The 24,767-nt window shown below is 47.0% G+C and overlaps 1 protein-coding gene across 1 annotated transcript; it reads left to right on the top strand.

Moving 5' to 3' along the window:
* Nucleotides 1-823: 823 nt before the first annotated feature.
* On the top strand, nt 824-14,435 carry MSRB1 (methionine sulfoxide reductase B1). The gene is made up of 5 exons (XM_029577581.1): nt 824-1,141; nt 1,176-1,254; nt 6,103-6,251; nt 8,119-8,233; nt 11,458-14,435. The coding sequence occupies exons 2-5, from the start codon at nt 1,200-1,202 to the stop codon at nt 11,487-11,489; spliced, it is 351 nt and encodes a 116-aa protein (XP_029433441.1). The 5' UTR covers nt 824-1,141; nt 1,176-1,199; the 3' UTR covers nt 11,490-14,435.
* The last annotated feature ends 10,332 nt before the right edge of the window (nt 14,436-24,767 follow it).

Genomic DNA, 24,767 nt, shown 5'->3' on the forward strand with positions numbered 1-24,767 from the left:
AAGGACCCAAGGAACCTAACCAAAGAGCATCACAGTCATTAATGCACTGAAGGACCCAAGGAACCTAACCAAAGAGCATCACAGTCATTAATGCACTGAAGGACCCAAGGAACCTAACCAAAGAGCATCACAGTCATTAATGCACTGAAGGACCCAAGGAACCTAACCAAAGAGCATCACAGTCATTAATGCACTGAAGGACCCAAGGAACCTAACCAAAGAGCATCACAGTCATTAATGCACTGAAGGACCCAAGGAACCTAAGCAAAGAGCATCACAGTCATTAATGCACTGAAGGACCCAAGGAACCTAACCAAAGAGCATCACAGTCATTAATGCACTGAAGGACCCAAGGAACCTAACCAAAGAGCATCACAGTCATTAATGCACTGAAGGACCCAAGGAACCTAACCAAAGAGCATCACAGTCATTAATGCACTGAAGGAACAAAGCGGGGTGGGAGGGTGGTGGAGCATAGCTTAGTTCTATAAGTTGTAATTTTATTTTACTGTCATTATTACTATTTTGTTAATTTATTTTTTCCGTTTCATTTTAATCATTTCACATATAAATTTGTCAGGCCTATAAAGTTAGCCGGTTTGCCTCCTGCCTGTAGCCAATCAGGTGAGTCCTCCCTGCCCTGACCCCGCCCCTGCCTGCCTGCCTCGAGGTGAGGGGCGGAGCTTGCTCCCTTTCCTCGGCCCGGCGCCCAGTCTCTTTTGCAGCTTTTTTCCGGCTCCTGCTTACAGCCAATCAACTGAGTCGTCCTTTCGCTGTCCCCGCCCCTTGCAGCCAATCAGCGGAGTGCTCCGTGTCGGGCTTCCGGGTAGGGCTGGACGAGGTGGGAGCGTGCGTTCCCGGCTTCGCTCTCCTTTCCGCGGGCTGTCAGTGCCTCTTGTTGGGGGACGGGAGGGAGCTGAGTGCTAACGGCGGCCTCTGCTGCTCCCGAGCTCGAGCCAGGGTTCAGGAAGAAGCCTTGGCAATGTTATGCGGACCTTGAACGTCTTTTCCCCGTGCGCTGCACGTGCGCCCGCCTCGGCAGCGCGTGACATCTTCCTTGCATCATTCTGAGGTTCCGTGTGATCATTTTGTGTTTCAGATCTGACACCGCTGCTCGGGCCGAGCTCTGTCACTGACTGAGGTCCATCACTGACTCAGGTCCATCACTGACTCAGGTCCATCACTGACTCAGGTCCATCATGTCTTTCTGTTCTTTCTTCGGCGGAGAGGTTTTCCAGGGTCACTTCCAGCCTGGTACGTGAGGCGATCTCTGTGGGGGAGGAGAGTGGTCTGTGTGTGCTTGCCGGGCCGGGGGAGGGAGGGATCCTGCTCACTTGGAGCAGACCCAGGAGACCTTCGTGATCTCTGTGCGGGAGGAGAGTGGTCTGTGTGTGCTTGCCGGGCCGGGGGAGGGAGGGATCCTGCTCACTTGGAGCAGACCCAGGAGTCCTGCATGATCTCTGTGGGGGAGGAGAGTGGTCTGTGTGTGCTTGCCGGGCCGGGGGAGGGAGGGATCCTGCTCGCCTGGAGCAGACCCAGGAGTCCTGCATGATCTCTGTGGGGGAGGAGAGTGGTCTGTGTGTGCTTGCCGGGCCGGGGGAGGGAGGGATCCTGCTCACTTGGAGCAGACCCAGGAGTCCTGCATGATCTCTGTGGGGGAGGAGAGTGGTCTGTGTGTGCTTGCCGGGCCGGGGGAGGGCGGGATCCTGCTCGCCTGGAGCAGACCCAGGAGTCCTGCATGATCTCTGTGGGGGAGGAGAGTGGTCTGTGTGTGCTTGCCGGGCCGGGGGAGGGAGGGATCCTGCTCGCCTGGAGCAGACCCAGGAGTCCTGCATGATCTCTGTGGGGGAGGAGAGTGGTCGGTGTGTGCTTGCCGGGCCGGGGGAGGGCGGGATCCTGCTCGCCTGGAGCAGACCCAGGAGTCCTGCATGATCTCTGTGGGGGAGGAGAGTGGTCTGTGTGTGCTTGCCGGGCGGGGGGAGGGCGGGATCCTGCTCGCCTGGAGCAGACCCAGGAGTCCTGCATGATCTCTGTGGGGGAGGAGAGTGGTCTGTGTGTGCTTGCCTGGCCGGGGGAGGGAGGGATCCTGCTCGCCTGGAGCAGACCCAGGAGACCTTCGTGATCTCTGTGGGGGAGGAGAGTGGTCTGTGTGTGCTTGCCTGGCCGGGGGAGGGAGGGATCCTGCTCGCCTGGAGCAGACCCAGGAGTCCTGCATGATCTCTGTGGGGGAGGAGAGTGGTCTGTGTGTGCTTGCCGGGCCGGGGGAGGGCGGGATCCTGCTCGCCTGGAGCAGACCCAGGAGACCTTCGTGATCTCTGTGGGGGAGGAGAGTGGTCTGTGTGTGCTTGCCTGGCCGGGGGAGGGAGGGATCCTGCTCGCCTGGAGCAGACCCAGGAGTCCTGCATGATCTCTGTGGGGGAGGAGAGTGGTCTGTGTGTGCTTGCCGGGCCGGGGGAGGGAGGGATCCTGCTCGCCTGGAGCAGACCCAGGAGTCCTGCATGATCTCTGTGGGGGAGGAGAGTGGTCTGTGTGTGCTTGCCTGGCCGGGGGAGGGAGGGATCCTGCTCGCCTGGAGCAGACCCAGGAGTCCTGCATGATCTCTGTGGGGGAGGAGAGTGGTCTGTGTGTGCTTGCCGGGCCGGGGGAGGGAGGGATCCTGCTCGCCTGGAGCAGACCCAGGAGACCTTCGTGATCTCTGTGGGGGAGGAGAGTGGTCTGTGTGTGCTTGCCGGGCCGGGGGAGGGAGGGATCCTGCTCGCCTGGAGCAGACCCAGGAGTCCTGCATGATCTCTGTGGGGGAGGAGAGTGGTCTGTGTGTGCTTGCCTGGCCGGGGGAGGGAGGGATCCTGCTCGCCTGGAGCAGACCCAGGAGTCCTGCATGATCTCTGTGGGGGAGGAGAGTGGTCTGTGTGTGCTTGCCTGGCCGGGGGAGGGAGGGATCCTGCTCGCCTGGAGCAGACCCAGGAGTCCTGCATGATCTCTGTGGGGGGGGAGAGTGGTCTGTGTGTGCTTGCCGGGCCGGGGGAGGGAGGGATCCTGCTCGCCTGGAGCAGACCCAGGAGTCCTGCATGATCTCTGTGGGGGAGGAGAGTGGTCTGTGTGTGCTTGCCGGGCCGGGGGAGGGCGGGATCCTGCTCGCCTGGAGCAGACCCAGGAGTCCTGCATGATCTCTGTGGGGGAGGAGAGTGGTCTGTGTGTGCTTGCCGGGCCGGGGGAGGGAGGGATCCTGCTCACTTGGAGCAGACCCAGGAGTCCTGCATGATCTCTGTGGGGGATGTGCAGGAACCACCTCTTCCCCTTCGTTTTCTTTCAGTGGGGCCAGATGAGTCAGACTTTGATTTCTTCCCTCTGTCAAGCGTCTCAGTGCCCCCAAGTGACCTCGGCAACATCCCGCAAGGTGTGGAGGTCAGCCTGCGGCCATAGGGGGTCATCATTATCTTAATCCTCATTTATTTATAGCATGCTTTTCCAACCGCAAACTGTGCTCCATCAGGTTTTAGGAGCATTGGGTGTAGGAGGTTTGTTTGTTTGTTTATTTATTTATTTATTTATTTAGGGTTTTTATATACCGACTTTCTTGATATATATATATCAAATCAAGTCGGTTTCCATTTAACACAACTGTCGCCGGGGGGCGTTACATTAAACAATAAACATAGTATTGAACGGAGAATGTGTAGCATTACATTTAACAATCAATAAGATTACAAATTAGATAATTTGATAATCAATTAGATTACAAAGGGTGCATTCCAAATCTTGGACCAGTTCCATCTCACTATAAGAACTGCCATCCTGGGTCAGACCATCAGGCCAGGTATCCTGTTTCCAACAGTGGCCAATCCAGGTCACAAGTACCTGGCAAGTACCCAAACATTAGATAGATCACAAGCTACTACTGCTCATTAATTATTACCGTAATAGTTTATGGATTTACCCTCTAGGTACTTATCCAAAACTTTTTTAAACCCAGTAACACTAACTGCTGAAAGCACATCTCCTGCAATGAATTCCAGAGTTTAACTATGCCCTGAGTGAAAAAGAATTTTGATTTGTTTTAAATGAGCTACTTGCTAACTTCAGGGATTATCTGAGAGAGTAAATAACTGATTTACATTAACTTGTTCAAGTCCTCTCATGATCTTAAACACCTCTATCATACCCCCCCTCAGTCATCTCTTCTCCAAGCTGAAAAGTCCTAACCTCTTTAGTCTTTCCTCATAGGGGAGCTGTTCTATCCCCTTTATCATTTTGGTTGCTCTTCTCTGTACCTTCTCCATCGCAATTATATCTTTTTTGAGATGCGGCGACCAGAATTGTACACAGTATTCAAGGTGTGGTCTCACCATGGAGCGATACAGAGGCATTATGACATTTTCCATTTTATTCACCATTCCCTTCCTAATAATTCCTAACATTGTTTGCTTTTTTGACTGCCGCAGCACACTGAGCCGACGGTTTCAATGTGTTATCCACTATGATGCTTAGATCTCTTTCCTGGGAGGTAACTCCTAAGATAGAACCTGACATTCAGGCCCATTCAATATAGTCCGCGGGAGAGCCGGCGCTCCGAGGCAAGTGCCGGCTCTCCCGACCTGCGCACAGGCACCTCTCCTGGGCGCGCAATTCTCTATTTAAATTACGACCCGCGCTAATAAGAGGCGCTAGGGACACTAGCTCGTCCCTAGCGCCTCCTTATTAGTGGAAGCAGCGGCTGTCAGCGGGTCTGATAGCTGTTGCTTAATTTTACCAGCGTCTGTTGTCAAACCCGCTGACAGCCACAGGTTCAGAAAATGGACGTCGGCAAAGTTGAGCGTCCATTTTCCGGGCAGATTTTTTTTTTTTAAATTTTTAAATACTGGGGTTACATTGGCCATCTCCCAGTCTTCAGGTACATCGGATGATTTTAATGACAGGTTACACATTTTTACTAATAGGTCTGAAATGTCATTTTTTAGTTCTTTCAGAACCTTGGGGTGTGTACCATCCGGTCCACAGTGCCACTGACTCAGGCAGACAGTCAAACCTTAGGAGATGGCATTTTAACATTAAATGTTAGTGGCATCTTAAGTGTCAAAAACGGAATATCGCACTGACCAGATGTTTGCTCTCAGTGTGACCAGGAAGAAATACGCCTTTAAATATTTTCCTGGAAGTTTATACTGCTGACTGTTGAGTAGCTCTCCTGACAGAGCTGTGCAGGATGGATGCTGGCACTGGTTAGGTGTATGAAGCAACATGAGAATAGCCACTGCCATTAGCAATGCTAACATGGAATAGACTTAGTGTTTGGGTACTTGCCAGGTTCTTGTGGCCTGGATTGGCCACTGTTGGAAACAGGATGCTGGGCTTGATGGACCCTTGGTCTGACCCAGTATGGCATGTTCTTATGTTCTTATGCACAGGAGTTTCGTAAAGCAGGGGGAGGGGTGGAAAGCTGGTGCAGTTGGTGGAATTTGTTGGATTCTGCCTTTGAAGTAATATTGCTAGGATGTTATTTTCTAACACTCTCTCTGATGTACTTGTTGGTAAGATTGTCTTACTTTCTGTGGAAGTCAATCAGCTTTCAGGCTTGTGGCAATGTTGCCATATCCTGTCATGTGTTATTACAAAAATTGCAAAGTAGCAGTTCCTCCTGTTCCCCAGAGCACACTTCAGTTTTGCCATAGATGGACACGTTTGGCTGAGGGATTGATGAATCTGATGGGTGTTAGTTATTTGGTTCTGTTATGATTATTGCTCATGTTTTCTCTGCCTGCAGACTAGAAATCTTTAAAATAAATAAGTAAACCACAGGGCGTGTTTTTCCTTGAGTAGAAGTCCATAAAATGATCCATTGGCCTTTGATCTAAGCCATGAGACTGCTAATACAAGAGAACTCCATTGGTGGTCAGTAGTACAACTCTGAGGAAGCCCAAGGATAGGTCGAACAAAGCTTCCTCCCCTTGCTGATTCCTCAGCTCCCAAGGAGATCACACTAAAGATGATAAAAGCATAAAGTGCAGTAACAGAGAAAGGAGCTGCTCTGGGGTTTGGCCTTTCTTTCCGTGGAATGTTGTAACTCGCTGTCCCGCTCCATAATTCCTCTCTTTCTTGTCTTAGGTATATATGTGTGTTGCAGATGTGGCCACGAACTGTTTTCCAGTCGCTCTAAGTATCAGCATTCCTCTCCCTGGCCAGCATTTTCCGACACAATTCATCCCGATAGCGTGGCCAAGCGTGAGGAGCAGGGTCGGAAAGATGCCCTCAAGGTGAGGCTCGAGAGAGGCATGGGGTGAAGCCTGACTGAAACGGGTATTTTGTGTACATTGCTGCATACTGTTGGATAGTAGCAATTAACAAATGTAAAATACAGAAGACTGGGTCATGGTGAGAAATTACTGTTAAAATGTAAGTTGGACTCTCTTGCTGACATTAAAAAAAAAGTATCATTGGCATGCGGCTCCATAAACAGCTGTGAATATGCATGAGATGCATTTGCATGCATTACCATTACCTTCATTGCATGCCAATGCATCTCCTGCATACTCAGTGGAACTGCTGAAAAGCTGAGCAGGAGGAGAGTTGTCCACCACTGACACAAACCTTGGCACTCCACTTCTGAAAGGTTGCTGACCCCTGAGGTCTTGTTACAAAGCAGTTTTCCCCATTGGTACTAATGCAAAAGTCTTCCAGGCCTAATTCCCATGGAAATCTCACACTGGCAGAGTGCACCGCTGGATTTCTCTCAGAGTAGCACTCACTAAGTGATGAAGACCCCTAAGGATTGTATGTTTGACTTTTTCTTAACTTGGTTAATGGACGTTCCCTGCAAGCAGCCACGTTAGAAGCTCAGTGCAGATGATAATCACATGCAGGCCGGATCTGAGTGGTCAGAGTGAAACCGAATCCCTTACAGGGTTAATTGTAGCCAGTTATCTGCAGGAAAAATCTCAGCCAAACCTAACTGGGTTAAAATATTCCTAAATCTAGCTGGGTAAAATTAGCCTGAATAGGTTTAGGGCAGCTCTTTGTGCGCTGGGTGTTTCCTGCCTAAAATTAGCCAGTTTATGCTGAAAATCAGTGCTGAGCAGCTGAGCTATAACCCGGGCACGCCTGTTCGTGCCTTATCTAAATTTACCCGCTTTGTGAATTATTGTGGAAAATGTCTAAAAACAGAGGTGTAACGGGATATCCCCAAAGTTAGCTTGAAACAGACCTCCAAGAGCCCTATAAATGGCACATCTGTTCTGTTTATAGCTGGGGAGGACCGAAGCAGCACTAGAATCCATTCCTAATGCTTTCTGTAGCACTACCAAGCATGCACGGCACTATACAGACACACCCACAAAACAGTCCCCGCTCCATGGAGCTTACAGTGCAGTCCAGACAAATAAGAGGCTTCAGGAAATGCATTTATTATAGAAAACCTGGTTAACATTGACAGGGCTGCGACTGGGGAAAGGCGAGGTTTAAGATTGTGGGAGAGGGAGCTTGAGGCAGCAACTCGGGAAGGTGCTGGAGGTGAAGGCCACGGATAAGAACTGAGGTCACAAGGAGGGGTGAAGGGAGGGCAGTAATGCCGCTTGCACTGTACGCAGAGGCAGATGGGGACTTGCTTCTGATGATCTTGGAGGAAGATAAGTTGTGTAGCTAAGTTTGAATTGACCGTAGCGGGGTAGATGGTCCACTGGACAGCCCGTAGTCTAAACGGGAGGTGATGAGCGAGTGGATAAGGGCTCGTAAAGAAAGGGATGGATTGTGGTGATGGCGCGTCTTAACCTTGGTCTGTTTGTGTGCCGAGAAGTGGGGAGTGGAGGTTGGCAGAAGGGAATGCAGATTACACAAGAAGGTACACACCATGGCATCTAGTGACTGCTTCCTAATTAATACATCTAGAATGCCCTACTTCCCGTCATCACACCGAGAGGGGGCACCGGTTCTGGGGAACGTCCCGCTGAGGAGTGGCTTAAGGCCTCTCGTTGTACGGTGTTTATTTCACTGTCGGTGCTTGTCTTGCCAGCACTGTCCCTGCGCCGCGCCCCTCTCTGCCTGGAAGCAGCTCTGCGCTCCACAGCGCATTGATTCACTGCATTTTGCGTTTATAACCCTGTCCTGCTCTCTTGCTGCATCCTTCAGGTGTCCTGTGGAAAATGTGGCAGTGGCCTGGGCCATGAGTTCGTCAACGATGGGCCAAAGAGGGGGCAGTCCCGCTTCTGAATATTCAGCAGCTCGCTGAAATTTGTCCCAAAAGGTGAGAACGCAAATCTGCTCTAACTCGAATAGTTCCAAGTGGCCTTTCCTGAACTCCATCTCTCTGCACCACAGACCTTTGTGCTGAGTAACTAATCATTCACTCACTTGCTGGATAAAATTTAAATCTAAGCTGAGGCTGACATAGGCAGACGAGTAGAAAATGTTTACGCCATAAGGCTCAGCCCTCGGCTGCACTGTTTAATATTTATTTAGCTTCATTGTGCAAGCTCTCAGGATGTCTTGGTCTAAATTTCCACACATGTGCTGACGATATACAGGTTTCCATTCCTGTCTGTGACTCAATATTTTGTACATCCAATCTACCCAGAACATTTCTTATGGTAGGACCTGCTGCTCTGTACAGGTTACCCCATGCCTTCAGTTAAGGGTAGTAACTGCCGCTCCATGAAGGTTACCCCCATGTTTCTGTTAAGGGCAGTAACTGCCGCTCCATGCAGGTTACCCCCATGTTTCTGTTAAGGATAGTAACTGCCGCTCCATGCAGGTTACCCCCATGTTTCTGTTAAGGGTAATAACTGCTGCTCCCTGCAGGTTACCCCCATGTTTCTGTTAAGGGTAGTAACTGCCGCTCCGTGCAGGTTACCCCCATGTTTCTGTTAAGGGTAGTAACTGCCGCTCCGTGCAGGTTACCCCCATGTTTCTGTTAAGGGCAGTAACTGCCGCTCCGTGCAGGTTACCCCCATGTTTCTGTTAAGGGTAGTAACTGCCGCTCCCTGCAGGTTACCCCCATGTTTCTGTTAAGGGTAGTAACTGCCGCTCCGTGCAGGTTACCCCCATGTTTCTGTTAAGGGTAGTAACTGCCGCTCCGTGCAGGTTATCCCCATGTTTCTGTTAAGGGCAGTAACTGCCGCTCCCTGCAGGTTACCCCCATGTTTCTGTTAAGGGTAGTAACTGCCGCTCCGTGCAGGTTACCCCCATGTTTCTGTTAAGGATAGTAACTGCCGCTCCGTGCAGGTTACCCCCATGTTTCTGTTAAGGGTAGTAACTGCCGCTCTGTGCAGGTTACCCCCATGTTTCTGTTAAGGGTAGTAACTGCCGCTCCGTGCAGGTTACCCCCATGTTTCTGTTAAGGGCAGTAACTGCCGCTCCGTGCAGGTTACCCCCATGTTTCTGTTAAGGGCAGTAACTGCCGCTCCGTGCAGGTTACCCCCATGTTTCTGTTAAGGGTAGTAACTGCCGCTCCGTGCAGGTTACCCCCATGTTTCTGTTAAGGGTAGTAACTGCCGCTCCGTGCAGGTTACCCCCATGTTTCTGTTAAGGGCAGTAACTGCCGCTCTGTGCAGGTTACCCCCATGTTTCTGTTAAGGGTAGTAACTGCTGCTCTGTGCAGGTTACCCCCATGTTTCTGTTAAGGGTAGTAACTGCCGCTCTGTGCAGGTTACCCCCATGTTTCTGTTAAGGGCAGTAACTGCCGCTCTGTGCAGGTTACCCCCATGTTTCTGTTAAGGGTAGTAACTGCTGCTCTGTGCAGGTTACCCCCATGTTTCTGTTAAGGGTAGTAACTGCCGCTCTGTGCAGGTTACCCCCATGTTTCTGTTAAGGGTAGTAACTGCTGCTCTGTGCAGGTTACCCCCATGTTTCTGTTAAGGGTAGTAACTGCTGCTCTGTGCAGGTTACCCCCATGTTTCTGTTAAGGGTAGTAACTGCCGCTCTGTGCAGGTTACCCCCATGTTTCAGTTAAGGGTAATAACTGCTGCTTCGTGCAAGTTACCCCCATGCCTTCAGTTACAATTAAACTAAGCAACTGTCAAACCCATAACAAAATTACTATTAGCAGCCTTTTTATGGGATGAGCAGCCTTCCTGATAATTCAGACTGTGCTGCATGCAGAAGGCTCTTCCATATCAGGCTATCCTTAAAAATTTCAAAAACCGAAATGTTTCTGACTCAGCATACATATGTGGCCAATTTACCTAAATTTGAGTTTGTTGGATATGAAGTTACAGTTTCTTCTCACGTACGCGGGCTGTGGGTGCTCCTAGACAGTGGAGTAACCATGAAGGTACGTATTCAAAGTCTAATAAAATCAGGATACTCCAAACTACGAGTGCTGAGAAGTTCACAACTTTCCCACAGTCCTGCAGATGCTTCTGTTTTCAGGAATAGATTATTGCGGCCCCGAGTCACTGCGCGAGTTATTAACTGGCCAAGCCATACGTGAGCGTATTGGGCCTGTTTTGTCTGTGCTTCATTTGCTGCCTGTTCAATTTAAAATTCAGTACAACGTTTTAGGGCTGCTCCAGAAAATAATTCACAATCCTCCTACATTACCCTTTGTGTTACCCACACTGTACTCTACGTCCAGCAAATAAAGGGCTTCCACAGTCCATCCAGCACATCTGGGGGAGGCTGGAGAGCCCAGTAATGTGGAACACATGGCCCTGTCAGCAAGCCTTTGGGACATGCACAGCACCTTATCCTAATTCCTCCGCAGACTAAAGTCCCATATTACTTTCTTGGGGTTACATTTTAAAAGGAGCAATTTATTGCTTAGTAACTCTAACTTTTGTGTGTGCTTTAGCATCGTAAGCCGCCACAATCTTATGAGTGTGCGGAAAAGAAATCCGCCAGCAGTTTATGATGACCAAGTTCTTCTTGGCCAAATAAATCAGCTGAAGAAAGAGCTGTAGGTAATCTCATTTTGTTGGACTAACGTCATAGCTTTGTGTGTTGTTTCTGAGCGCTTTGCTCCCTAACTAGTTTGCTTTATCTTACCAAAGAAATCTACAAAGGGGCCTGTTCAAACCGTGTGAAAACCCCATCATTTGGCAGGGTTTAGCTCCATTAAGTGCCCTCTGTAAGCATCACATGGTGGGATGTTTAGATCTGAGCCAGGCCCAGGGTGTTTTGGAAGATGTAGGTAGGGCTCTGCAGATGTTGGAACCTTGCAGCTGGAAGTGTTTGAGACGTGAAAGGTGTAACCTGCCTTAAGGATAATTCTGATTGCACATTTGGGTTCATTAGAAAGAGCTGGAAAGATTATTTATGGAACTTACAAGTTGTATGCACATGAATTAGGGAGCTCTGCTTTTACTGCAATGCTAAAATGTTACTCTCTGCTGGGTGTATCAGAGAGCTGCTTCACTGTGGGAACTACCCTGTCACTTACCCGCTGTCAGGCACCGAACCACCCGCGCTCATTCTCCTGTATCCTCAGTCAGGAAAACTCTGAAATTCATTTTTTGCCTTTTTTTTTCTCAGGCAAAGTTGATGGCGACGCAAAGGAAAAGTAGTGCGGAGTGACGGAGTGACTATGGACACTTCCTGGTACTTAATCACTGTATGAACGGTCCAAGGCAAACCCTAGCAGGAGATCTTGGGCAAAGATGACTGTGCTTGTACTGGAAATGTTCCACGTTTTTGCTCACAAATCTTTATGCTTTGAATGCACTGAAAGGAATTATTCACTTTGAATTACAGATCATCATAAGGGGCTTTCTTCCTTGTTTTGTTTTTTTTAAACCATTGCCTGTGCTCTTTTCCGTTAACGTTCCGCCTCCAAGCTTTGCTTTGTGTCTCTGTACTGAGCCTGTTCTTCCAAAGCTGTGGACAATATTCTCTTATCCAGAAAAGTTTTAGGTTTTGTGACAGAAGTTCCCCTCGGAGAGCAGCTTTGCAGGCTTTGATTCCCACACCAGGAATGGGTCCTGCGTCAGCCAGGGTGCAGCGAGCCCCTTATCGTGCTCCTCCCATACCTCTGATAGAAGGGGATCTGGCAGCGGGGTGCAGGGTCGAGTTGCACTGACTCTTGGAAGCTCTCCTGATTTACAGGGATGGGCAGGATCTGAGCTGCTCTGTCTAGGTAAAGCATAATCCATGCGGTCTCTATGCTCGTACAGTGCACCCGTTATCCAGTTATTGAGTGACTTGATGTTAAAATTGTCTCACTAGCATTTTTACGTGACCTTTGATATCACAAAGCAGCTCCAGCCTCTCTCTCCTCAGCCCATGTTCTGATACTTGCTACCTGTTCATTTTTCTTTCATACACGTTTGTTTTTCTGTGAACACACACACGACTCTTCTGGGGGTTCCCTCAGGCGGTCAAAAGCAAGGAGAAGCAATGCCCCTGAAATACCAGCACTTGCATATTTTTCTCTGGAACCGGTGCCTTTGAAAGGGTTTGAAACCTCTGTAAATAGGGATTTGATACTAATAATAAAGTGGAGATTCTTTAAAATTGCGTGCCTTACCTTTTCATGCACTGATGTGAATATTTAACTCACACTCGGAAGGGCTTGGCCTGTGGCCTTTCATTTCTGCCTGACCCTCTCCTGTCTGTCATTTCTTCCCCTTTCCCTTCTTGCCAGGAAGTCACACAGGACACCCAGTCTCGTTCATTTGCACCCACATGAAGTACTGGCGATCTATCCTGCGGCTCAGAGAGCAGGTTGCAGCTCCCTTCAGGTCAGCAGCGATGCTTGAAAATCAGCAATTTCCTGTCTCCTCTGGGCTTTTACATCCAGCACAGCTTCAGGAAAGGGAGCGTTGGTGGAGGGAGGAAAACATGGGAATACTGAGCCAGAGAATGTCTGGGGTTGGTGGAAGTCTGCCGCCATGTTGCTTCTCCCAGTTGGGATGTGCCATGCAAGGCAGAAGAACCCCTGGAGGTGGAGTCCTCTGGAAAAGGAATGCGAGCAAGAGGGGCAGAACTGAAGTAGGAGATCCAGGGTGAGGGTGGATGAAGAAAAAAGATCTTTTTTCAAAGTAAACCCACATATAGGTCTGAAAAGAGCATGAAACAAGAGCCTTAAAGCGAGGTTGCAGCAGGACTGTGGGGGGTTGCATGCACCCAGGCTGAGGTGTGAAGGAATAAGGGAGTTCCTAGGAAAGAGTATAACTGAGACATACTGGATTCTCCTATTTCTATAGGAGAGCAAGAGCATGCAGCATGGGATTCCCATGGAAATCTAGAACAATCTTGAAGGTATTGAGTCTGCTCTTATCACAGTGTTTAAAAGTAGTTACAGAATCCAATGGACTCCAAGTAAGAAGAAAAGATATTCTAGCTTTTAAGTATGATGGTTCCCCTATATATAAATGGCATTATTCTCAGAGAGTCAGAAGCTCTTTGAGACCATTTTTATTATCCAAAATTCTGGTAAGTCCTCTGATTATACCAGTAGCTGGGACAAGGCTATTTCCAGTATGTGCCTAAGATCATGCCCAGATGTAGGCTTATGCAATCTAAGCAATTCTCTAGGGCGCCAAATACCTTGTGCCAAGGAAGAGCCTGCTCCAGCATCCATGTCAAAGGGACACTGCTATGGGATTCTGGGACGCTGGAGGGGAATGGGGGAGCTACAGCAAGTTCAACCACTATCCTTTCTCTATGATTTCCCATTCCCCACACTCCAATCCTGCCTGTGGGTACCCAAATCGTAAATGCGGCCATGCCTAAGATGCCTAGGGACCTGGGAAATTCCTCCTCAAAGAGTTAGAAATAAATCAGAATATTGGGATTAGAGTGAGTTCTGTACTCTCAGCCTTGATCTGGTTATTAATACATTTAAGGAAGAATCCCAGGGTTGGACCCTGGTAATACACTTGTAGGCAAAACTGAATTAGTGGTGGTGACGAAATTTACAGAGGTTATGCACCCCATTTCCAATTCCAGGGAGGTGGTTCATTGGAGTTGACTCCTTTTGTTAGGTAGTTTGGGATAAGAGAAAATGTCAAATAAAAGTGAACATATTACAGAGGTCTTTGAGGGATGGGAGAACTTCCCTTCCTTATTTAAGGCTACGTTGCCATGAATTGTATTAGTATTGGGAGGTTGAGGATTAAGGTGAGGGAAATTGTCTATCTTCCTGCTTTACTAGATCTGTTTCATCTGAAATGCCTTTGAAATATCTAACTTGCAGAAAGATGTATAAAGCATAGCATTTGCTTATTCTAATTAGATGAGCTGAGAAGGACAGAGAGTGAATAGCTGGTTCTTTTTCAGAGTCTCCGGGCGTGTAAAAGTCCTCCGGATTTCCTACGAATGCTGGCTTATATGAGGAGGGTATATAAGGGAGGTGTTCATTCTTTATTGTTCTATCTTTATTTTTGTCTATCTCCTATTTACCTGTATTGATTTATATACAGTTTACTGTGATACTGTATTTAATGTTGATATTTCTTTGCTGATTTATTATCCATATATTCACAACATTTAGTAAATTAGGTTTTGCTTTACCAGATTGTGTGTAGAGTGTTCTATGATATAATATAAAATATACCTCTCACGCCCACTGTGCACATTAGGTTTGTACTATTATGGGACATAAAATACAGACACTTCTTATTTCCCAGTACAAGTAATGTGCTAGGGTGATGGTTACATTATATTAATGTCTCATTTGCATATCACCTTGGCTACTGAACTGCCTGGGAAAGGAGGGATGAGTGAGAAACAGATGTGGGGGCTTCTGCCCCAGGGTAACTCATCTCAACTTTATTCAGAAGGATTGATTTACATACAAGAGGATTTGCCTGGAGGTACACAGTTGTGCTAAATGCGGGGAACCTTCCTGGGAATGTTGCACATGCTTTGGAGCTGTGGCAACAGATCCTCTCTGCTCTTCTTCAGGTGTGGGACAGAAAGGAAGTCTATTAGAGATAATTGGAAAAGAATGCAATGAAAGTTTATGAAATCATGAATGGAGTGAAGCAGGTACATGGGGAGAGTTATTTTACCCAGCAGACACTCCATGAAACGGACTGGAAGCAGATTGTAAATTAATGGGAGAGATTATATTTTTTCACTCAACACTCAATCGTGCAGTGACATTTGTTGCCGGAAAATGTGTTCAAGGTTAATATTCTGGCAGGATTTAAAAAAAAAAAAAAAAAAAAAAAAAAGGTTTGGACAAGTTTCTGGAGGACAGGTCCATTAGCAAGAGAAACTTCCTTCGGGTACTGGGCATGAATAAGAGTGAGTGGATCTCCCTGCTGGCATCAGTAGTCCAGAAGGCTTAAGTAGGCAGAACACAGCCGCCGTCTATTTTCTTTTTTCCTTTTCCTAATATTGTATCGCTTAAGAATCTGTTTAAAATCCACCCCTTTAAATTCTTATTATAAAGATAGTATTCACAATTGTATATGATAATTGACTGCAGTAGAAATTTCCGAGTTAACTTTAGTATTGTGATACATCTGTTTTTTACATTCACTAATGTCATTTTTGTGTTATTATGTTAAAACTCAATAAAAAGAAAAAAAAAAAAAAAGAAACTTCCCCCCCCCCCCCCCCCGTGCTTCACTTCTGGAATTTTGGGTCGGTGCTCATCAAACTGGATAAAAAGTAGCCCCATGCATAGAGTCTGCACCCAAACCTACGCACAGGGATTTCAAAGTGAGATCCCACTGCAGTGTAACTGGGGAGCGACTTTCAAACCCCATTTTTACGCAGATAAACAGGTGTTTGCCTGCAAAGAAACCAGCGATTATCGCCCCCTTGGTTACCCTAAAAGCCATTTGTGAGTGTGTGAGGAAAGACCGGTGAGAGAACTGAAGATCCCGCGATCATAGTTTTCACAACATTTTAAATTGAAGCCACAGTTTTGTCTCTGTTGGGCTGCTTTGCAAATATGGTCCCAGATTCATTCTCGTACCCGTTATTAAAAAGGGGAATTTCTGCAACACGCAGGAGACATTAGAGCTTCAAGGTCACCTGCTAATGCGCTTGCAATGTCTTGAGTGACCACCGGGTGGCGCGGTTGCTTTAGACTTATTCACACGTGCAAGCGAGAGGAGGCCGAATTAGCAGCTTTCAAACTTGTGAGCCTTGGCTGCAAATCCTCAACACTTCTCACTTCACTTGCAGCATTGGTGCTAGCACTCACCAGCTTGTGCTGATGTATGTGCCTTTTACTAAAAGGCACATACATCAGCACAAGCTGATGTATGTGCTCTTCACAAACGTTTGCACAGGCGCAGGATTCGTCATCAGTGGTTCAACATATTCTCAGTAAAATCCTTATTATTCCCAGCGGACTTTCATTCTGTTGTGCAAGCGTTGAAATTGCCCCTATTAGATTCCTGTAAAGCTTTGTATATTGGCCTCCCAGCACCAATATTGAAGGCTGATAGCAGGCCACTCAATGCGGACAATATCTCTCCTAGGCTTAAGGAGTTGCATTGGCTGCCAGTCCATTTGCGAGTGATGTATTAAATACTGGGGCAGATATTCAAAAGCCATTTAGACGGATAACTGAAAAGTTATCTGTCTAAATGGCTTAGCCATGATATTAAATAGCTTATCCAGTTAGAATTTAGCTGGGTAAGTCGGGGGCGTTCCTGGGGAGGAGCAAAGTTAACAGGAAAGGTTAACCTGCTGATTCCAATATTCAGAGTTAGCTGTACCCTAGGGCTGGGCCATGCATATCCAGCTAACTTTAACATAGCCAGACATATTCAGCACCCTGCTTAAGTTAGCAGGATAGGTGTATCTGGCTCTCGTACCTCGACGCTCAGTGGCTGAATATGCGCCCCACTATTGCAAGTTCACACACTTCTTTCAATTAACTTTCTTCCTTGGATCAACGCACTTTTGCAGCCCTCTGAGAGAGGGTTATTGGGGGTCCCAGAGTCTGCCAGGGCCATGCAGGGAGAGGCGAGAGGAGCATTCTAGGTCGTGGTCCAGACCTTTCGTATTCTCTTCCTGTGGCATTACATTTTACAAGCTGCACTAAAACCATTAAAGTAATGCTCAAAACACAATCGAGCTTGCAATGAATTGATAAGTTAAGGCGTTTTACTGTACAGAGACTGAAACCATTTCAATTTTGGTCTAGGCTGTTTTGTTTTAATTATATATATGGCTTTGGGGTTTTTTTTTGTAAACCGCCTAGGGCTTCGGGGTACAGTGGTATATAAATAAAAGTAAAGATAAAGCAATCCAACGTTTAGGACTCGCTCTGCCTCCTGAGCCAGTGCTGGGATGTCAGAGGGTGCTCTGTAAGGTCCTGATATCTCTCTGAGGAGCTGATGTTCTGCATTCAGTGGCACCCAGGCCTGCTAGGCTAGGTCTGTGAGATTCATCACGTCTGTTCTTAAAGGGACAGCACAAGAGGAGTGGGCCTGGAGGGGCAAGTCAGCTCCAGAGAAGAGGAATCTGGGGTGGCCTGATCTCCACCTCCACAGGAGATTTTGACGGTCACTCCAAAAGGAATTTCAAGGGCTGAAAATGCTGGGGACGCCAGTGGGGAAAAAGTTTCAAATTTGCAAGAGGTTTAATCCTCTGGCTTGTGGCAATGGTTGCTCTGCTCTGCCGCCGTCACCTCATGCTCCCCTCCCCCAGGTAAAATGCGCGTTCAGCCTGTACCGAATGCACATTTTCTGATCTACCTGCTGTTTAAAACTCCCGCGGGCCGATGCAATAGGATGCGGGCAGAGCCAGATCTCCCGGGCGCACGGTGCAGTATGTAAATGAGCTGCTGCGCTAGGGAAGTATTGCACCTCCCTAGTGCTCAAATGAATCAGGGGCCCACAACTGCAACAGGCGCTCAATACGAGCATCCATTTTGTCCCGCTTCGGGTCATATATTGCAACGGCTTGATGACAAAAATATTTCTGGACGCACAATAGCAAGGGGCGAAATTGGCCCGGAGTGCGTCTATTGTCTGTGCATATTGTGTGTCCATCAAGCCATTGCTTTATACCATTATTCTTAAGCACTGCAAGCTGTTGATTTAAGTATCACAACGATGCCAAACAGGAGGAAACCCAGAGGACTATTTTTTTAAAATTTCTCCTGAGCCCTTGACTCGTGCATTGACTTAATGCCAGCTCTGGGGCTGGAGTTAAATTTGCCGTATTAAAAAGCGTGCATTGGGCGCCCAGCGATTTTCTGCATCTGGGGGGTAATAGCTAATGGCTATGAGATGTGCGCTATCGGATACGTGTTTGTTTGGGTTCACGTGTTGGACGCGCTAATCTCCTTATTGCGTCGGGTGCTAGTCTAGGCAAAGCATGCGTGAATCTCTGCGCTGGGCTAGGCGCGCTTTATTGCATCAGCCTGCCAATGCATTAGGATAGTATTAGCTTAAGGCATCAGGAGGTTAAGATTTTTGTATCTGTCCATTCGGGAATTCTGTGGTGGATTTCCGCGCACATTTTCCTGCACAGGTTATTGCAAGGACCTGTGTATCAGACACCTGCAGATTGTGATGTTAAATTAATGCTAATAACTGATGCATTACAATTGCAAGGGTTTAAATTGCCTCCATTTAGGACCTGGAAAACCAAAATCCTGACTTAATACAAATATTTTTCTTTTAACCACAAAACAAGTGGAATGAAACGCTATAATGGGTTTCTTACCATAGAAACTGAATAGTGCTAACAGGCATAGGTGAACTTCACTTGGTTTGGTTTTTTTTTTAATCGTTAATTTATTTCTCACTAACCCTTGTGTGACCTTTTTGTGGCACTAAACAGAGTGAACTGGGGATGCTGAGCTTTAGATCAAAAGATGGAAATTGCAGTGCGACTCAAGGGAACTCCGAAACATTGCAAGATGCGAGGCAGCCTGGCTTTAGCAGAGAGAAGTCTTGCCAGGCGAATCTGATCAATTTCTCGATTAAGTGATCAGAGAGTTGGATCAGGGGAGAGCACTAGACGTAGTGCTCTTGGATGTCAGTGAGGGCTTTGACCCGGTTCTGCACAGAAGAGCTATAAATAGCAGGGGCAGTGCTTTTTCTGTTGCGGCACCTGTTTTGTGGAACACTTTGCCAGTTGAACTGCATTTAGCAGACAATATTAATCAGTTATTTAGGTTTTTGAAAAGTACAAAGGTCAAGGGACACACAATGACGTTACTGGGTAATACGCTTACAACTAATCAGAGAAAATATTTTTTTACTCAACGCATAATTAAGCTCTGGAATTCGTTGCCGGAGGATGTGGTGAAAGCTGTTAGAGTAGCTGCATATAAAAAAGGTTTGGGCAAGTTCCTGGAGGAAAAGTCCATTAACCAATATTAAGGCGGAGCTGCAGAAATCCACTGCTTGTTCTTGGGATAAGCAGCTTGGAATCGCTCTACCCCTTGGGATCCTGCCAGGTACCTGTGACCTGGATTGGCCACTGATGGAAACAGGATGCTGGGCTTGCTGGGCCCTTGGGTCTGACCCAGAATGGCATGTTCTTATGTTCTTATGAGAGGAAGGGTTCCTGGAACAAGGCTGAGGAGGGATTTGCCCTTTCACACTGCCGTTTATATTTTTAGAAGTGTGTACCTGAACAAATTAGCAAGTGCGACTGTGCATAGGGAGTTTTCTGGGATGATTTTCAAAAGCAAAGTTCTTTGAAATCTGGGGCAGAGTGCGAGGGACCTGCAGACCTTGCACCAGTGCAGGCAGTGAGAAAATGATCCCCATACAATGACGTCAGCTTGAATGAGTTCGCATTTCCAATTCCTTCTCTTCTGTTTGCCTTTGAAAAACAGAGGGAAGCAGTTCAGGCTCTCAGAAGGCTCTGGTGTGACCGGTTCTTTTCTGACCCAGCCACTGCTGGTAATTTCCAGGAGGGCTGCTGGGTGGTGAACAGAGCGGTCTGTGTCCTGAGACCTGTCTCAGCCAGATCTCAGGCTGGTTAGAATTAGAGGTGCTGACCTCTAGCCTGCAATCATCCTGCGGGTCGGCTGCACTACCCCAGCTTTAGACGTTAAATAGGGAGGATAATTTTATAAGTTATTTCCACAGGTCAAACAGTGCTTTAGAAAAATGGAGACCTGTCTGCAGATACCTTTACCTGCAGGGAGCCGAGCTGGGAAGGGGTGTGAAATTATCCACACACATCTGTATTTTTAAAGTAAACTTTCCTGAAAAAAACACATCAGCAGCTGTCAGTATGTGTGGGGGCTTTCCTGGGATAACTTTCAAAGGGAATGTGAGTAAAATGTACTCCACCATAGGCAGAGAGAAGACAATCTCCTAGTGTACAGTGGAGGAGTAGCCTAGTGGTCAGAGCAGTTGGCTGTGAACCAGGAGACCAGGGTTTGAGGCCTGCTGTCACTCCTTGTGTCCGTGCTCTCTATTTCTTCTGGTACAAATGGTAAGTGCTATCTCCTCCCCAGGAATACCTCCTTCCTATCTGCGTGCAAAGTTACATATGTAGTGGTACTGTTATTGGTAACTCCTCCCCAGGAATACCTCCTTCCTATCTGCGTGCAAAGTTACATATGTAGTGGTACTGTTATTGGTAACTCCTCCCCAGGAATACCTCCTTCCTATCTGCGTGCAAAGTTACATATGTAGTGGTACTGTTATTGGTAACTCCTCCCCAGGAATACCTCCTTCCTATCTGCGTGCAAAGTTACATATGTAGTGGTACTGTTATTGGTAACTCCTCCCCAGGAGCACCTCCCTCCTATCTGCGTGCAAAGTTACATATGTAGTGGTACTGTTATTGGTAACTCCTCCCCAGGAGCACCTCCCTCCTATCTGCGTGCAAAGTTACATATGTAGTGGTACTGTTATTGGTAACTCCTCACCAGGAGCACCTCCCTCCTATCTGCATGCAAAGTTACATATGTAGTGGTACTGTTATTGGTAACTCCTCCCCAGGAGCACCTCCCTCCTATCTGCGTGCAAAGTTACATATGTAGTGGTACTGTTATTGGTAACTCCTTCCCAGGAGCACCTCCCTCCTATCTGCGTGCAAAGTTACATATGTAGTGGTACTGTTATTGGTAACTCCTCCCCAGGAGCACCTCCCTCCTATCTGCGTGCAAAGTTACATATGTAGTGGTACTGTTATTGGTAACTCCTCCCCAGGAATACCTCCTTCCTATCTGCGTGCAAAGTTACATATGTAGTGGTACTGTTATTGGTAACTCCTCCCCAGGAGCACCTCCCTCCTATCTGCGTGCAAAGTTACATATGTAGTGGTACGGTAAGTGCTAACTCCTCCCCAGGAATACCTCCTTCCTATCTGCGTGCAAAGTTACATATGTAGTGGTACTGTTATTGGTAACTCCTCCCCAGGAGCACCTCCCTCCTATCTGCGTGCAAAGTTACATATGTAGTGGTACTGTTATTGGTAACTCCTCCCCAGGAGCACCTCCCTCCTATCTGCGTGCAAAGTTACATATGTAGTGGTACGGTAAGTGCTAACTCCTCCCCAGGAATACCTCCTTCCTATCTGCGTGCAAAGTTACATATGTAGTGGTACTGTTATTGGTAACTCCTCCCCAGGAGCACCTCCCTCCTATCTGCGTGCAAAGTTACATATGTAGTGGTACTGTTATTGGTAACTCCTCCCCAGGAATACCTCCCTCCTATCTGCGTGCAAAGTTACATATGTAGTGGTACTGTTATTGGTAACTCCTCCCCAGGAGCACCTCCTTCCTATCTGCATACAAAGTTCCAGAGTTTAATTGTGCGTTGAGTAAAAAAGAACTTTCTCCGATTAGTTTTAAATGTGCCCCATGCTAACTTCATGGAGTGGCCCCTAGTCTTTCTACTATCCGAAAGAGTAAATAACCGATTCACATCTACCCATTCTAGACCTCTCATGATTTTAAACACCTCTATCATATCCCCCCTCAGCCGTCTCTTCACCAAGCTGAACAGCCCTAACCTATTTAGTCTTTCTTCATAGGGGAGCAGTTCCATCCCCTTTATCATTTGGGTCGCCCTTCTCTGTATCTTTATCCACATTAAATTTCATCTGCCATTTGGATGCCCAATTTTCCAGTCTCACAAGGTCTTCCTGCAATTTATCACAATCTGCTTGTGATTTAACTACTCTGAACAATTTTGTATCATCTGCAAATTTGATTATCTCACTCGTCGTATTTCTTTCCAGATCATTTATAAATATATTGAAAAGTAAGGGTCCCAATACAGATCCCTGAGGCACTCCACTGTCCACTCCCTTCCACTGAGAAAATTGCCCATTTAATCCTACTCTCTGTTTCCTGTCTTTTAGCCAGTTTGCAATCCACGAAAGGACATCGCCACCTATCCCATGACTTTTTACTTTTCCTAGAAGCCTCTCATGAGGAACTTTGTCAAACGCCTTCTGAAAATCCAAGTATACTACATCTACCGGTTCACCTTTATCCACATGTCTATTAACTCCTTCAAAAAAGTGAAGCAGATTTGTGAGGCAAGACTTGCCCTGGGTAAAGCCATGCTGACTTTGTTCCATTAAACCATGTCTTTCTATATGTTCTGTGATTTTGATGTTTAGAACACTTTCCACTATTTTTCCTGGCACTGAAGTCAGGCTAACCGGTCTGAAGTTTCCTGGATCGCCCCTGGAGCCCTTTTTAAATATTGGGGTTAATTTAGCTATTCTCCAGTCTTCAGGTACAATGGATGATTTTAATGATAGGTTACAAATTTTTACTAATAGGTCTGAAATTTAATTTTTCGGTTCCTTCAGAACTCTGGGGTGTATACCATCCGGTCCAGGTGATTTACTACTCTTCAGTTTGTCAATCAGGCCTACCACATCTTCTAGGTTCACCGTGATTTGGTTCACTCCATCTGAATCATTACCCATGAAAACCTTCTCCAGAACGGGTACCTCCCCAATATCCTCTTCAGTAAACACTGAAGTAAAGAAATCATTTAATCTTTCCGTGATGGCCTTATCTTCTCTATGTGCCCCTTTAACCCCTCGATCATCTAACGGTCCAACTGACTCCCTCACAGGCTTTCTACTTCAGATATATTTAAAAAAGTTTTTACTGTGAGATTTTGCCTCTACAGCCAACTTTTTTTCAAATTCTCTCTTGCCTGTCTTATCAATGTCTTACATTTAACTTGCCAACGCTTATGCATTATCCTATTTTCTTCTGTTGGATCCTTCTTCCAATTTTTGAATGAAGATCTTTTGGCTAAAATAGCTTCTTTCACCTCCCCTTTTAACCATGCCGGTAATCGTTTTGCCTTCTTTCCACTTTTTTTAATGTGTGGAATACATCTGGACTGTGCTTTTAGAATGCTGGGCCCTGACTTTTATGGTCTGGGGTACTGATACGCAGACATTAGGGAAAAACCGCAGGACTGCTTCTAAGGCCAAGTCCAGAAGCAAAGCACGTTCAAGCAGCAGCATTGTATGAATTATCAAGAAGGCAGCTCACTCTGTAAAAATGTTGCTAGAAGTAGTTTTGTTATGGGTTTGACAGTTGCTTGGTATAGTAACTATTACTACCCTTAACATAAGGCATGGGGTAAGCTGCATGGAGCGGCAATTACTACCCTTAACAGAAACATGGGGGTAACCTACACGGGATGGCAGTTATTAACCTTAACATAAGGTATGGAGTAACCTGAATGGAGCGGCTGTTACTACTCTTAACATAAGGCATGGGGGTAACCTGCACAGAGTGGCAGTTACTACCCTTAACCGAAGGCATGGAGGTAACCTGCATAGAGCGGCAGTTACTACCCTTAACATAAGGTATGGAGTAACCTGAATGGAGCGGCTGTTACTACTCTTAACATAAGGCATGGGGGTAACCTGCACAGAGTGGCAGTTACTACCTTTAAGAGAAACATGGGGGTAACCTGCATAGAGTGACAGTTACTACCCTTAACATAAGGCATGGGGTAACCTGCACAGAGCGGCAGTTACTGCCCTTACCAGAAGGCATGGGGGTAACCTGCATGGAGTGGCAGTTACTACCCTTAACATAAGGCATGGGGGTAACCTGCATGGAGTGGCAGTTACTACCCTTAACATAAGGCATGGGGGTAACCTGCATGGAGTGGCAGTTACTATCCTTAACATAAGGCATGGGGGTAACCTGCACGGAGCGGCAGATACTACCCATAACAGAAACATGAGGGTAACCTGCACGGAGCGGCAGTTACTATCGTAAGAAGCTTGCTGTGCAGGCTGGATGGACCATGTGGTCTTTTTCCGTTGCCTTTGCTATGTTACTGTGTTGTTTGCTCTGCATTAATGTGCTGACTGGGATAGCATCCTACATGCCACAGGTTATTACTTAATGTAGGCCTCGCTGATGGCTTTGCTGCAGCAGAATATGGAAACCATTTGATGTGATGGACATCGCGGAGACATGGAAACAAACAGAATCTAACAGCAGGTTAAGGTCCATAAGGCCCATCTCATCATCCCAAATTAGACAGTACTAATCTGCCTAGAGCTGCTAGCTCTGGAAAGGCCATGGGTACGATTGAAAAGGCCTACTCCAGTTTTAGCAAATCCGGGGGCCTGTGAATAACCCTAACCCGAACAATTGCAGGAGATCAGGTCTGGCTTGGAGATTTGTCTTGCAGTTGTACAGTTTTCTGCCAAAAGTAATGGTTTGTGACTGGTGAAAGCCCAGTGATTAACTGCACTTCCTCCTTCTCGTTTCAGGTCTTATCAAGTTTCATCTTATAGAAAAAGCCATTTGCCATGTTTTTCTTTAAACATCAAAGCCTAAGACAAACTTTAAAGACAGCAAAGATTTAAACAGAACCTGCACTGGACTAAGTCACCGCGGCTATGAGTGGTAGGGTCTGACTTGTTATTTTGCAGAGAGAAATGCTGGGTCCTGGGTGAAT

The sequence above is a fragment of the Rhinatrema bivittatum genome, chromosome 14, assembly GCF_901001135.1.
Source record: "Rhinatrema bivittatum chromosome 14, aRhiBiv1.1, whole genome shotgun sequence".
Taxonomy (NCBI): Eukaryota; Metazoa; Chordata; class Amphibia; order Gymnophiona; family Rhinatrematidae; genus Rhinatrema; species Rhinatrema bivittatum.